This window comes from Rhinatrema bivittatum, chromosome 3 (genome assembly GCF_901001135.1).
Source record: "Rhinatrema bivittatum chromosome 3, aRhiBiv1.1, whole genome shotgun sequence".
Lineage (NCBI taxonomy): Eukaryota > Metazoa > Chordata > Amphibia > Gymnophiona > Rhinatrematidae > Rhinatrema > Rhinatrema bivittatum.
The window spans coordinates 111629428-111644716 of record NC_042617.1 but is presented as its reverse complement, the minus strand read 5'-3'; the positions used below and the strand labels follow the sequence as shown (position 1 = coordinate 111644716).

The 15289-nt window shown below is 43.7% G+C and overlaps 1 protein-coding gene across 3 annotated transcripts in view; it reads right to left on the bottom strand.

The window, feature by feature from the left end:
• The window catches only part of PPP3R1 (protein phosphatase 3 regulatory subunit B, alpha), a 172768-nt gene that overhangs the window by 97488 nt on the left and 59991 nt on the right, over positions 1–15289 (bottom strand). The window contains exons 1-2 of one of the 3 annotated variants that reach the window (XM_029593590.1): positions 14746–14749; positions 11672–11711 (exon numbers count right to left, since the gene is read on the bottom strand). In XM_029593590.1, coding sequence (XP_029449450.1) covers positions 11672–11684 — 13 coding nt within the window. In that variant the 5' untranslated portion in view covers positions 11685–11711; positions 14746–14749. Of the gene's footprint in view, positions 1–11671; positions 11712–12148; positions 12173–14745; positions 14750–15289 lie in introns of those variants that run through there. The other 2 variants (XM_029593588.1, XM_029593589.1) reach the window with 2 other exon arrangements.

The window sequence follows — 15289 nt, the reverse complement described above, 5'->3', positions numbered from 1 at the left end:
GATGAACCTTAAAGCTTCCATCAACAGAACCACCAAAGATTGTTTCCATAAACTTCAAGTTCTGAAAAGAATTAGACCACTCTTCCACACTCAAGATTTCAGAACCATTCTTCAAGCTATCATTTTCTCTAAGATCGATTACTGTAACTCTATCCTTTTGGGCCTACCTTCCTCCTACACTAAACCCCTTCAGATGTTACAAAACGCTACGGCAAGATTACTGACAAATTCCAGGAGGAAGGACCATATAACTCCAATCCTAAAAGATCTCCATTGGTTGCCTATTCACTTTAGAATCCTCTACAAATCTCTTTCCATAATACACAAAACTATCCATCAACACACCCCACTCGACTTACAAGTCCCATTCCAAACTTATAACTCCTCCAGACCAACTAGAGACGCACTCAGAGGATCTCTTCAAGTACCCCCAGCCAAAACTACTAAACACATCACATTAAGAGATCGGGCCTTCTCAACAGCTGGCCCCCTTTTGTGGAACTCCATCCCACCTGACCTCAGACAAGAACCCAGCCTCCCAATCTTCAGGAAAAGACTTAAGACCTGGCTGTTCAAAAAAGCATTCCCGGACACCGATTAATCCTATTCAGCCAGTTCAACCACTTCCCCTTGTAAAAATGTTATTACTAATGTAAATATCTATATCTAATGTTATCCTCTCCCTTTCTTCTCTTCTCCCAGTTCTAGTACCTTGTTATTTGTAACTGCTTCCTCCACACTAATAGGTTACTCAATTGTTCTTTGTACACCCCTGTTTTATGTAAACCGGCATGATGTGATTGTATCATGAATGCCGGTATATAAAAATTTTAAATAAATAAAAATAAATAAACCTTGTTCTCATCAACCTGGATGGGGCAGGGGGAGGGAGAGAGAGAAGGGAATCTCAGCCTATGCACAACAGTAACGCCTTGTCGTAAAATTCATGTTGCATGCATACCAGACAGACTTCACAGGGACTCAGTTTGTGGCTTCTTGCCAAGGACTGTCACTAAAATGTCTGAAGTAGACAAACAATCCAGTTTTAAAAAAATGGAGGAAATGCATGGTTAGTTGCAAAAAAACATCATGGTCCCTAGTTAAGGTAGGTTGAAATTTAGTGGAAAGTCCAAAGAAGCAGGAGGAAATACAAAAAAATAATTTTTAAAAATTACCTCAGAATACAGTTCATTAAAACATGAAAGATGTCAGAAAATAAGGATCACTCAACCTGCCCATTTATGCCTGCATACTATCCTTGTGACTTGTGACCACTGTTGGGAAGAGAATACTGGGCTTGATGGACCCTTGATCTGACCCAATATGGCATCTCTTATGTTCTTATGTACAGGATTTACTCCATGTGTGATGTTCCATTTTCCCTTTGCCACTAAGGTCACTGTATCTAACCCATCCTGCATGAATTCTGACACTATTTTTGACTATCACTTCCACTGGAAGTCTGTTTCAGGTGTCCATCACACTCTCAATAAAAAGTACTTTCTTACATTCCTATTGAGCCATCTCCTCTATAGCCTCATATGACTCATCAGTAAGCTTTTCAATCTATGAACAAAATGAAATCTTCTTGTATGATGTTGAAGCCTGCTAGATATTTGAATCGTATCTCCCGTTTCCCATCTTCTAGTCTACTACATTGGCTAAATGAGCATATGCATTTCAATACCTAAATTAATACCAACTCCCTATCGCCTTTTCCCCACCTCCTTATCTTTTATCCAACCTCTGAAATCCTGTTTGTAACACTGCTCTCTAAACTGTCCCAAACATATGTCAATTCCATGAGGACCTAGGAGGCTGGATGTTATGCAATGGTCACACTAGTATTACTGTCTGCTTTGATTATTGCAAAATCTTGTGGCTAGACATGGGAAAGATGGGTGCTAAAGGGAATAGTCAAGACCTTCACAAAAATAAATAAAGAAAGAAAACAGTGTCCTGGATAAAGGGAAATCTTGCAGGTGGTCTTACACACCGTGGCTGGCAACTTGATGTATCCTTGGCAGTATTGAGCAGAATAACTAGGCAAACTGGATGGGTCAGCTGGTATTTTTCCTCCATCATGTATTGGGTTTTTCAGATCTCTCTTATATAGCCCAATTCGATTTTTTTGTCTACCTTTTCTTAATTGTGCAATTTACTAATCTTTTTGGGCCTTTAACTGCCCTCACCGTCACCCTTTGTTTTCCTGATAACCCTATCGGTCTTCCTCTATGTTTTTTTCGGAATGTTAATCTTGCTTTACCTTGTTAGAAACCATATTGTGTCTCTTTTTCCTTTTGTTAACTTGCCTTTTCAATGCTCTTATTGCTGATCAAAGTTGACCCATACTCTATCAGATTCCTGATTTCCAAACCATACACAAATAAAAAAACTAATCAAGAGCACTTTACAACATAATACAATAAAAAAATCAAACAATTTAGTATTGAGAAGGGAAGGCCTTATCACTCATCTTGAAGTCAGCCCTCCTCAAATCTAGGACACTGGTCTTAGTATGATTCAATTCAGGTTGGAGTTTAATATTGAATCACAGAGTACAATGATCACTAGACCCTAAATTGCCCTTACCATGATGTCAGTACCAGATCCATTGTGACCTCTGCCCTAGTGAGCCTGAGTAACTCCCATTCTAAGGTATCCAGGACTTCTCCGTGCCTAGCTAATGTAGCAGGTAAACCCTAGTCCACATTCACTAGACTGAAATCGCTTACAAGCAGGACCACCCCTTTACATGTCATCCCGGGGTGATGTCTCATATCTGAAACCATTTAAATTTTACATATTTACTGTTTTGTATGTTTTATTTGGATATTAATGTATTTTGTAAGCCACATTAAACAACTGCTTAGAAATTGCAGAATAGAAGAATAAATAAATACCCAAAACATTTTTCCTTGCACTGAGGGAATAAGCTATTTCCTAATATTCAAGATGCTTTCCAACACTAGGAAACAAAAAGAGAAATAACAAAAGCAAGAAGAGAAACAGAAAAGCAGCGAGATGAAATGAAGACAGACTGAATAAATTTTAATGGAAAACCCAGATGGTTAAAAATTTAATCACTATATTTTGGTAGCTTAATTTGCATACAAAACATAACCAAACCACTCCTTCCTTCTATAATCATATTTTACTATGTTCCACAATAAATAATTATCCTGTATATGGGAAAATGAGATTTGCTCAGAAATAAGATGGGTTTTAAACTGAAAAAGAAAAAAACCCAGGACAAAAAATTTTATACAGAATACACAGAAAGAAGAATACATAAATCGACCCCACTTTTCCCATTGCCCATGTCTCTAAAGCAGATGTGAATACCAATCCACAGATTAGCAATACAGCACTGTGGCATAACTCAACCAATTACCCGAACTACTCCCTATAGACCTGGCTTTATCTGAACAGTTTTATAGTAATCACCAAAGTTCAAGTCTTTTATGTAAGAAGAGAAAGGGCAAAACAAACCTTACTGTGATTGAAAAATCTTCTAAGAAGCACTTGAAACATTATGCATCCCACACAATTTTAATTCCAAATACAATAAAGTATTTGGAAAGAACAAAACCAGCATGTCATGCCTCAGGTACCTATAAAATAATGTACCTTCACCCACACTTAGCACCTATGGGAAAAGTAAACTATAAATTAAAAAAACTCAGTAGATTAAGTTGTATGCTAATAAATACAGAGTATAAGCCTATCGGTCCCAGCACAAGTCAATACACCTTTAAGAAACCAGAAACAAAGAGAGCAAAGCAGCTCTTATTCATAGATCCAAATTACAGAGAAAGCAAAATGTTGCTTACCTGTAACAGGCGTTCTCTCAGGACAGCAGGATGTTAGTCCTCACATATGGGTGACATCACAGGATGGAGCCCAATCACGGAACACTTTTGTCAAGTTTCTAGAACTTTGACTGGCACCTACTGGACATGACCAGGATGGCACTAACCCTGCACCCAGCAGGGGTCCCCCTTCAGTCTTGTTTGAAAGCTAAATTAAGTGCCAAAAATAAAAATAAGAAAACATAACGAACCTAACACCGCGGGGTGGCAGGTAAGCAACATTTTGCTTTCTCACAGGTCAAGCAGGATGGTAGTCCTCACATATGGGTGAGTACCGAGCTGAGGATATCCGAACATGCACCAAATGTACCCAAAGACATGCAACAGGCACAACAACTGGGGTGGAATTTGGTAGAGGGCATCCTGAAACCTAACGGGCAGGCGGAAGGGTGTTGGTACATCAAGTTGCAAAAAGGTTGCGCAAGACAGACTGGCCAAAGATGGAATCTTGTCTTCCAGCCTTGTCTAGACAATAATGGGCTGTAAAGGTATGGAGAGAACTCCAGGTAGCAGCACTACAAATATTAGGAAGTGGCACCGAGCGAAGGTGCACTACAGAAGTTGCCATGGCCCTGACAGAGTGTGCTTTAACACAGTCCTGAAGTGAATGCCTGCTTGCTGATAGCAAAAAGAAATGCAGTCCGCTAGCCAGGAGGAGAGAGAGAGTCTGCTTACCCCCAGGTTGACCCAATTTGATGGAAGCAAAGGAAACAAACAATTGAGTACTTTGCCTGTGGGCAGCTGTACAGTCTAGGTAGAATGCTAGAGCCCGTTTGCAGTCGAGGGTATGCAGAGCCTGCTCCCCTGGATTGGAATGGGGCCTGGGAAAGAAGGTGGGTAGTATAATGGATTGATTAACGTGAAACTCTGATACTACCTTAGGCAAGAACTTAGGGTGAGTGCGGAGTACTGCCTGGTTCTGCAGAAGTTTAGTGCAAGGCGGATAGGTAACTAGGGCCTGTAACTCACTAACTCCGCGAGCAGATGTTATTGCCAAAAGGAATATCACTTTTCATGTGAGAAAGCAAAGATGACAGGATTGGAGAGGCTCGAAAGGTGGTTTCATGAGCCGACCCAAAACCAGATTGAGGTCCCAAGAAGGGGCTGGAGGATGCAGTGAAGGATTGAGGTGAAGCAAGCCCTTCAGAAAATGTGTTACGAGGGGTTGTACCGAAATAGGAACATCCCCGACACCTTTATGGAAGGCAGCCACCGCACTGACATGCATTCTGATGGAAGAAGTTTTTAGACCTGATTCTGACAAGTGCCAGAGATAGTCTACAAACTTCGTGGTGGAACAGGTAAAGGGATCAAGGGATTGAGAAGAACACCATGATTTAAACCTGTTCCATTTGTAAACATAAGATTTTCTCGTGGAAGACTTCCGTGAAGCAATCAGGACACGGGAAACTGGCTCCGTAAGGTTGAGAGGTTGCAGGATTAACCTTTCAACATCCAGGCCGTCAGGGATAAGGCCTAAAGATTGGGGTTGCATAGGCACCCGTTGTTCTGCGTGATCAGAAGCGGGTCCTTCCCCAGGGGAATGTGCCTGTGAATGGAGAGGTCCTGCAGAATCGGAAACCACAATTGACGTGCCCAGTGAGGTGCTATCAGGATCATGCTTCCCTTCTGACGTAGCTTCACAAGAGTCTTCGAGAGAAGTGGAAGTGGAGGGAATGCATATAGGAGACCGGCGTCCCATGAGAGGGAGAACGCATCTCTTGGCTGTGAGTGTTGGCTGCGAGTGAGAGCAATAGTTTTCTTCTTTGCGGTTCTGAGGTGACACAAAGAGGTCTATGTGAGGGTAACCCCAACGTTGGAATATCGAGTCCGCTACTGTGGGGTTGAGAGACCACTCGTGTGGTCGAAAGGTGCGACTCAGCATGTCTGCCAACACATTGTCCACTCCCGGCAAGTAGGTGGCCCTGAGGTACACCGAGTGGGAGAGGGCCTCCGCCCATATCTGCACAGCCTCCTGACACAGGAGGCTGGAACCTGTTCCTCCTTGTTTGTTGATGTCCCACATGGCCACCTGGTTGTCCGTTTGAATCAGGATGACCTGGTTGGAGAGGCGATCCTTAAATACTCGGAGCATATCTGATTGCTCATAGCTCCAGGAAATTGATCTGGTGTTTGGCTTCCTCTGGAGACCAAGACCCTTGAGTTTGTAAATTGGCAACATTTACTCCCCAACTGATGTTGGAGGCATCTGTTGTAAGGGTTATTTGAGGGTCTGGAGCTTGAAAAGGCAGGCCCTTGAAGGAGATTGGCCTGATTCTTCCACCCAGCTAGAGATAGACGAAGTGGGTTGGTTATGTGGACAACAGCTGATAGTGGTTGAGATGACTGAATCCACTGTTACCTTAGAGTCCACTGTAGGATCCTCATGGCGAGACGAGCCATGGGAGTGACGTGTACTGAGGATGCCTTGTGTCCTAGCAAGACTAGAAAGTGACGTGCAGTGGAGCGCTGTCGAGATTGCAGCTGATGGGTGAGAGAGGAGATGAGAACTCATACTCGAGGAAGAAATGCCTTTGCCTTGAGGGTGTCCAAGTCTGCTCCTATGAACGACAGGGTTTGCGATGGGACCAGGCTGGATGCTGGATAACTGATGAGAAACCCCAGAGAGATCAGGGTGTGCAAGGTGAGATGTAGCGACGTCAAAACAGTTTGCTGTGTGGGAGCCCTGATCAACCAATCGTCGAGATAGGGGTAGACATGGACACCTTGAGTTCTGAGGAACGCTGCTGCTACTACTACAAAGTACTTGAAGACTCTTGGAGCAGAGGCTAGGCCAAATGGTAGCACTCGATATTGGTAGTGCTTTGGGCCTATGAGGAATCGCAGAAATCTGCAATGAGACGGAGTTATTGCAATGTGTGCGTAAGCGTCCTGGAGGTCAAGAGAGCAGAGCCAGTCTCCCCTTTGTAGAAGGGGGAGGAGGGAACCCAAGGTCACCATCTTGAACTTTTCTCTTTGGAGGAACTTGTTTAAGGCCCGAAGATCTAGTATCGGGCGAACGCCACCTGACGTTTTTGGGATTAGAAAATACCGAGAGTAGAATCCGAGGCCCTGTTGGGAGTAGGGCACTGGTTACATTGCTCTGGACTGGAGGAAGGGGGAAATCTCCTGTTCCAGGAGCGGTGAATGGTCTGATGTTCCCCACGTCAGCCGAGGTGGGGAGTCTGGTGGAATGGCAAGAAACTTGAGGTGATAACCTTGAGTTATTATGGTGAACACCCACTGGTCTGTGGTGACAGTGCCAGATGTGGATGAAGTGGCACAATCGGCCTCCCACTGGTACATGCTTTAGTGGAGTCTGAATGCTGCTCTCTAGAAAAATGTAAAAAAACAGATGCTGGACCTGGTTGAGGAGTTGTTTGTGGCTTTTGCCTGCGAGGTTGCCTGGACTGGCCTTTCTACTAAGGCTTAGTAGAGCGACCTTTGGACGGAAGAAGATAAGATTTCCTTTGGCGGTAAAAGGATTTCTTGGGCTCCTTTCTGAATGTTTGCTTAGCAGGATATTCAGAAGGTAGCAAGGAGAGTTGGCGAAGAGTCTCATGATGATCCTTGAGTTGCACCATTGTCTTTTGTATTTGCTCATCAAAAAGATTATCTCCAGTGCAAGGCAAATCAGTCTATACTGGACCTCAGGCCATAGGTCGGACGACTTTAGCCAGGCCCATCGCCTTGCAGAAATGGCTGTTGCTGAAACCCTGGAAGCGGTGTCAAAAACATCATAGGCAGATCTTATCTCATGCTTGCAGGCTTCTAAACCCTTTTGAGCGGGGAGAGAAGGGTGAGAGGAGACCGCTCTGTGAAATAAAATCGCTTGCCTGCTAACCTGTGTGTCCTGCCTCCGGGGGTGGCCAAGCCTCGACGGTGCAGTGAGGGCGAAGCCGAGGGCAGTGGGCGGAGCCCCGGACCGGAAGGAGGAAGTAGCTGCCTTTAAAACCAGAGAATAAGCGGCGCGCAGCAGAGCCGGCGCGTTGCTGAAGCCGCGTGCGCTAAAGGGGCGTGCGCTCCATCGGACTCTGCCGGACTCAGCCGGACATAGCCATCGCTTTCAGGTATTAAAAATTTTTTTTTTTCTTAATTGATGGTCCCAACTCTCTCCCCTCTACTTATCTCCATTTGAAGGAGTGGTAAATTGAGAGATAGTGACTGCCTATGAGATAGAATATATATCATGCCGGCCAAAAGGAAGGGAAGGGTTAGGGTTTTTCCTGCCCTACCCGCCCCCCTAGCGTCGCCTATCCAACAGGCAATCACAAACTTCCTCGTTCCATCTATCTCACAATCTCAGAAAGCCGAAGAATCTGGTGAGTTGGGTAGTGTGGGAGGATTGCCCACTTCTACAGAGGAGGCTTCTTTAAGCCCAAATGTTGGACTCCCTCCAGTTCAAAGAAAATCAGGACTAAGCAATGATTTGACCCCAAATGAAATCAGTGGCCACCTGGACACAGCTGGAAGTATTTTAAATCCAGCTGTAGCACAGGAGGTCCTGGGACCTACATCTGATACTGCTTTGGCATCTAGCAGCAAAGAAGTTGTTCTGCCTATACGTCCTGAACTGGTTACTTTGGAGACTATATGGGAAATGGTCGCAGCAATGTCTCTTAATATCAAAGTTTTGGAAGGGAAAATGGATATGTATAATTTGAGGTATACCCAGGATTCGGTTCAAATTCAAGATCATATTAAAAGATCCGATGAAAGAATTACTAAATTGGAAAGTAATGGTGTGAAATGTCAGGAATTTAATATTGCTGTTGCAAAGGATAGAGAGCAAATTGCAGTTAGATTAGAGGCCCTAGAAAACACTACCAAGCACTTTAATTTGCGTATTATAAATTTTCCCAGAGTGACAGGGGAAACCCCCCTAACCACTTTGACAAATTTTTTCCAAGAAACGCTTGGTATTGTCCCTGGGGAGGTACCGGTTGTGAATAACTGTTATTTCCTACCTAAGTCAACGAGGAATAGGAATATTTCCCAAGAGATGTTTCAGGGGGATCTTACGAGATTTTTAGAAAATTCAAATGAAAGGGTAATCGACTGGGGTATTCTCCTCGTTACCTTTTTCACTGTAAATGATCTGAATAAGATCATGAAAAAGTACTTTAACAAATTTCCTGTTTCATTTATGGAGAAACCTGTAAAAAATTTTCCTGATTTAGCAGTTGCAACACAACAAAGGCGAAGGGCTTTTTTGTCCTTTCGCCAAGAGGTGTTGTCACTGGGTTTCTCATATAAATTGAGGTTTCCCTGTAAATGCTATATTAGTAAAGAGGAAGAATCATATATTTTTTTCGTTCCTGATCACCTAAAAGTATTTCTTGAACAACGGATGAGACAACAACCTGCGACATCTTCTCCTATAGACCACACAGGGCAATAATTTAAATAGAGATAGAAATTACCATGTATGTCATGTATTTAGTTTAATATTATGTTTTTTTCTCCCATTTGTTGATGGAGAATAAGTATCTCCCCTTTTGTAATGGCACTTAATAGGTTGGAATCTTTTTATTATGTTTAGAGAAGAAAATATGTTTAAAATGTCTCTTTTTCTTTGATATCCAGCTTATGTATTTCCTTAATACAATGTATATATCATTGTATTTGAAAAACCATAAATAAAGAATTAAAAAAAAACAAACCCTTTTGAGCTAGGGCGTGTAATTGGTCTTCAGACTGTTGAGGTAGGGACTCAAAGTCTTGTATTTGTTTAAAGAGGACCTTGTTGTACTGAGTCATATAAAGTTGATAAGAGGCGATGCGGGATATAAGAATAGCCCCTTGAAAGATACAATGACCTATAGCATCCAGGAATTTTTGTTCCTTTCCTGGAGGATAGGAAGAATGAGGCTTGGATCTTTGGGCTTTTGGGCTGACTCAACAACCACTGAATGGTGGTCCAATTGGGACTTCTGGAAACTAGGAGTTGACTGGCTAGGTATATAGTGTCAGCTTTCCGATTGACTGGTGCCACAGAACCAGGATGTTCCCAATTTCTTTTGAGAAGATCTAGGAGGACATCATGGATGGGAATAGATATTAGTTCTTTAGGAGCATCTAAAAATTGAAGAAGCTCCATCATCTGATGTCTATCTTGGTCTGTCTAAAGTTGAAAAGGAACCACTTCAGCCATTTCCTTCACAAAATTAATGAAGGACAAGTCTTCTGGCGGAGAACGCTTCCTGCTTTCAGCAGGAGAGGGTGGTGATGGCAAGTCATCGGTATCCTGGGATGAATCGTCAGTTCAGGTATTGTAGGGATCATCTCAAGCACCCCCAGTATCCTTGGAGGGACGACAATTTGGTATACCTGAAGGTCCCGGGCGAGGCACTGAAGGCATCGATGATATCACCGGTGACACCGATGATGGCACAGAGGGCATCGATGGACGGGATGGTGGCACCGATGGAAGCAAAGATGCAATTGGTGAAACCAATTGCATCTTTGGCATTGGAAGGACTCCCGATGGCAGAAGGAACGGTGGTTTCTCCTTCGTCTGCTGATGAAAGAGGAATCGGAGAGGAAGGCACCGGGTCCACTGGAGGAGTTGAATCCCTCGGAGGAAAAGCAGCGATCAGCGCTTCCATTCTCGTGAGTAACTGTGCTAGCACTGCTGGAATGGGATCGGCTACCAGTTCAGGCATCGGTACCGGTATCTGCGATGATGGAACCTTGAAGCCTTGCATCGCTCTGCCGATGGCCTCCTGAATCATCTGATCCAGTTCCTCCCGGAAACCTGGAGCATGGAGCCCCAATGGAGGAGGAGGAGGCGGAGCCAGAGGGACCACTGTTGGAGGTGGAATCGCGGCTCCTATAACCGGTCCCTGTGAAGGTTGCCTCGGTGACCCTGAACCAGATAGGGACGGTGCCTTTCCTGGACGGGCTTTATTCGATGGCGGTTCAGATGATGACGACGTCAAGGCCTTGCTGCCTGCGTAGACGGTCTGAGACCTGCGATGTCAATGCTTTTCTCGACGGTCACCTCTGTCCTTTTCATGAGGGGGAACAGAGGGTGTCGATGGCTGTGGAGTCGTCGATGCTGGTCAGACACCGGCCGCTGCCGGATGATGGTACGACATAGACGGTGTCTGTTCAGACTACGTCGATGCTATGGATGGCATCGGGGATTTTGACCGAAAGAGAAGTTCCATTTTCTCCATTCTAGCCTTGCGACCTTTAGATGTCATAAGGGCACATTTGGTGCAAGTAAGGACATCGTGCTCGCTACCCAAACACATTACACATACCTGGTGAGGTTCGGTAATGGACATTGTGCGGGTGCAGTCCGGGCATCGACTGAACCCAGACGCCATGGCCTGTGAAAAAATTTAGCCATGGTGCGGTCGACGGCCAGTAGGCCATGAAGGCCAAACTCGACAGGAATTGACCGGAATCGGGTAAAAAACCACCGCGTACGTAAAAATGAAAGCGGGGGACCCCTGTGGGGTAGAAAGTTGTATAGTAATTCCGTGAGGAAAATTCCTGTCAGGAATCTCTGTGGAGCTCCTTAAGCCGCGTAGCTACTGCTGCGTGGAAAAAGAAAACTGAAGGGGGACCCCTGCTGGTTGCAGGGTTAGTGCCATCTTGGGCATGTTCAGTAGGTGCCAAAGTTCTAGAAAGTGTTCCGTGATTGGGCTCCATCCTGTGATGTCACCCATATGTGAGAACTACCATCCTGCTTGACCTGTGAGAAAAATTATGAAAGCGTTTAACTTACAAAACTAGGATAATTTTAAATTACTAAAACATGAAGGGAGAAAATGTGGTAAATGACTTACAGTGTGAGCACATTTCCAAAGGATAACTTGCCTCGTTGCCCTGAAATAAAGCAAAATAATCTGCAATTAGTATAGATGCACATACAAGATAATGATGAAAATTCTGGTACCCAGCTTACAAATGTGAGCATTTATACACATTACTAGAAAGAAAATGTTAAATCTACTGCTTGTACAATTTGTTACAAAATGTTCTTTAATATCAGCTATAATATGTAATACTTCCAGCAGTATTAGGGTAACTGAGGATAGTTATCTGCAAAGGAACAGCTGCAAACAAGAAATGTATGTAATTCCTTGTTCAAGATAGCTTTTTTTTCTCTATGTTTATGAGTTGTAATCTACTGTTTTAATTATGTTTATTAGTCCTGTTTATTTTATTTCATATTTGCTTATTTGTATTGTATACCACCTTCAGCAACCTAAAACAGCTGAGGGGATTTAGAAATGTTTTAAAAAACAAATCTACATGGATACCTGAAGCATTGGGATATAAAATGGCTTGCCCAAAGTCACAAGATGAGTCAGATGGGGAAATGGAATTTGAACCCTGGCTTTCAGCCGATTGTTCTAACTAGGCCACTCTTCCTCTGTAATCCTGGCACTTCCTAAAGGAACTGGACTTCCTCTCTGACAGCTGAAAAAAAATAATTGAGGCAAAATCAAACCACAAAATGAGGTCAGCCATTGTAGAGGTCCTCTATGCCATTTCAAAAGCTTCATATACCAAGCATATAAGATGCTTTCACATTCCTCATCTTGATTCAGAAGTAAATGAATTTTGCCTTTATCCTCTTCAGGGAGGTGGTCCATGAATTCTTGTGCCCTTTCCAAAATGTGATACTATGCAGGATTAGAGCATTGCATTCTAAAGTACACTCTTTAAAAAGAAACCTAATTTTAAAAACCCTAGTCAAATTTAAAACTCTTACACCGAGAGACAATACCCACTCTAATCAGCTTTTAAAACTTTAGCAACTCAAAATTAAGATGTAGACATAAGTCCAGAATTGAAATGAGGGTTTTTCAGTCTTTTGCATAGAGCATTCTCAGTAATACTTTCAAAATTATGGAATGATTTGCACCTGATGCCCGGGGAAGAACAAGATCTAATGAAATTCCATTGGAATTAAAGACATGGCTGATGATCAGTGATATGATGCAAGGTATGAAAAGAGCACAATTTGTAATTTGCCTGTAATGCTGGTTTACTTTATTTAATGATTTTAATATGTTGAATATTAATGTATTTATAATTGTATGCCACTTTGAGCAATTTGTTTTAGATCAGGAAAGTGGTTTATAAACATAAAATAAATTAATTAATGTTAGTGACAGCTTGTATGTGTGCACCCAATGCAAAGAGCTCCTGGCTCTCAGAGAATTAATCCAATTTGTGGAGGCCAGAATGGCAGACAACTGTCAAGGAGATAGTAGAATGTACCAAAATCCAGTCAAGCAGCATCCGTGTTACTTTGGAGAAGCAAAGTCACCTGGCAGGAGACAGTCTCCTTGATAATACAGGAAGTGATCCTATGATGCTTTGTCATCTTACATCCATTGCAGTTGGTGATTCAATTATTAGGAATTTAGATAGCTGGGTGGCTGAGTATTGCTTGGTAACATACCTGCCTGGTATGAAAGTAGAAGACTTCATACGCTACCAAGATAGGATTTTGGAGAGGGTTGAGGAAAGTGATGGCTGTCATGGTAAATGTGGATACCAATGGCAAAGGAAGGTGCAGAAGAGAGGTTCTGGAGGCTAAATTTAGGCTCATAGGAAACAAATCCAGAACCTCCAAGGTGTAACAATTCTGGCTGCTTGACAGCACCACTGCCAACAGATGTCCTCACTGAACCACACTTTCTCCCACTCTAGCCACTTACTTCATGGCTCCATGACTCAAGGCTAGCCTTATTTAACCCTACACCTCGGCTCCTTGCATTGGCCCAACTTGCCTTGCAACTGCTTGGCCCCTGGCCTTCTTGCTTCACTTTGCCTTCTCCTTCTTGCCCACACTGAAGACCCTGTTGGACGACCACTGAAAAAGCGTCCTGCTGCAGCTGGGGCAGGTGCTCGATCAGATCCTGGATCTGCTTCCAGAAGTTCCTAGAATACTGAGCCACATAAAGCTGGTAGGAGGTGATACGGGTAATCAGCAAGGCTCCCTGAAAAACCTTCCTAAGCAGTGCCCTGTGTTTCCGCCCCGGAGGAGCAGATGCATGGGTGCGAGAGCGCTTGGCCTTTTTAAGAGCAGACTCCACCACAACCGACTGGTGCAGGAGTTGACGCTTCTCAAACCCCATAACATGCTGGCCTAAATACACGATCACACTGCATTGGCTTTCCTGTTCACCGGAGGCACGGAGATGGGGCACTCCCAACTTCTAAGGAGCAACTCAATCTCGTGGATGGGAACAGCCACCACCTCCTTTGGAGCATCCACTAACTGGAGAACCTCCTGCATCTTGTGTCTGGCATCCTCCTCCATAAGAAGTTGGAACGGGATGGCTTCGGCCATAGCCACACAGAACCAGCAAAGGTTAAGTCCTCAGGTGAGGACCGATGCCACTGCTCCAAAGGAGGTCATCAGAGTCATCAGAAGAAAACTCAGAGGTATCATCCCCCCCAAGGGTCGTAAGGGGCATCATCTTCACTAAGATTGCCTGGAGACACCCGGAACCAGACCAGGCAATGCTAGCCTCGGAACAGAGGGTCTTGATAGTACCCCTCCAGCCTCAAAGGCCCTTCCTCCTCATGGGATTCCGGAATGGGGATAGCATCAAAAGGAGGCGGCACCGGTGGCTGTTGGGACATCGATAGCATCCTGGACACCAGCATAGGCTGTGTGGGGAGAATACCAAGAACATTGAGGCACTTCAGCAGCAGTGCCAACATCGAAGGCACAGGCTCCAGCACAGTTGGAGGCAGTTTAGGAGGGATAGCCTGATACAGAGAGGGCCTTGTGATGCCAAACACCAACTTCTTAATTATTGCCATGACTGCCCCTGAGGGATATAAAAGGACTTTGTAATTCCTTTCTCTACCCATCTTCAGATTTGTGCCTTTTCACAATTTTGTCCCAGTTGTTTTGACAGCTCCTTGGTGCTCATGGTTGGGTCACTGCTTTGAAATCCATTACCACGTACAGAGTATCAAACAGGAACTGCTGAATTTATCTTGTAAATCAAATGAATAGGTATAACCTAACACAGATGGAGCCAATTCACTTGGTGTATACTTTTGAAGGCAACTGGCTACAACAGAGCTTTATTGGGACGGCTACTGAAATACAAAGGGGGGGGGGGGTAATTCCTACCAAGCTATTCCACATTTTTATTTCTACTTCATTTTCTAAGGAATTCTGGAAAATATCTTTCATTTGGCAACTGTGGGCTAGTTACATAGAGCAAACACTGATTTAATGCATTTTACTTCCAAAATATAAGTTAATAAAATATGGTAATTTTGGAAGGGAGTGCAGATTTTCTATAACCACATACATATGTCTAATACAGATTTATTTTAAAAAGGTTCTCACTACACGGTGGCAGAAATCCAATAAGTTCTTAGAAACCATGAAAAAAGATAAAGACAAAAGTTTAATTCAAGGTTTC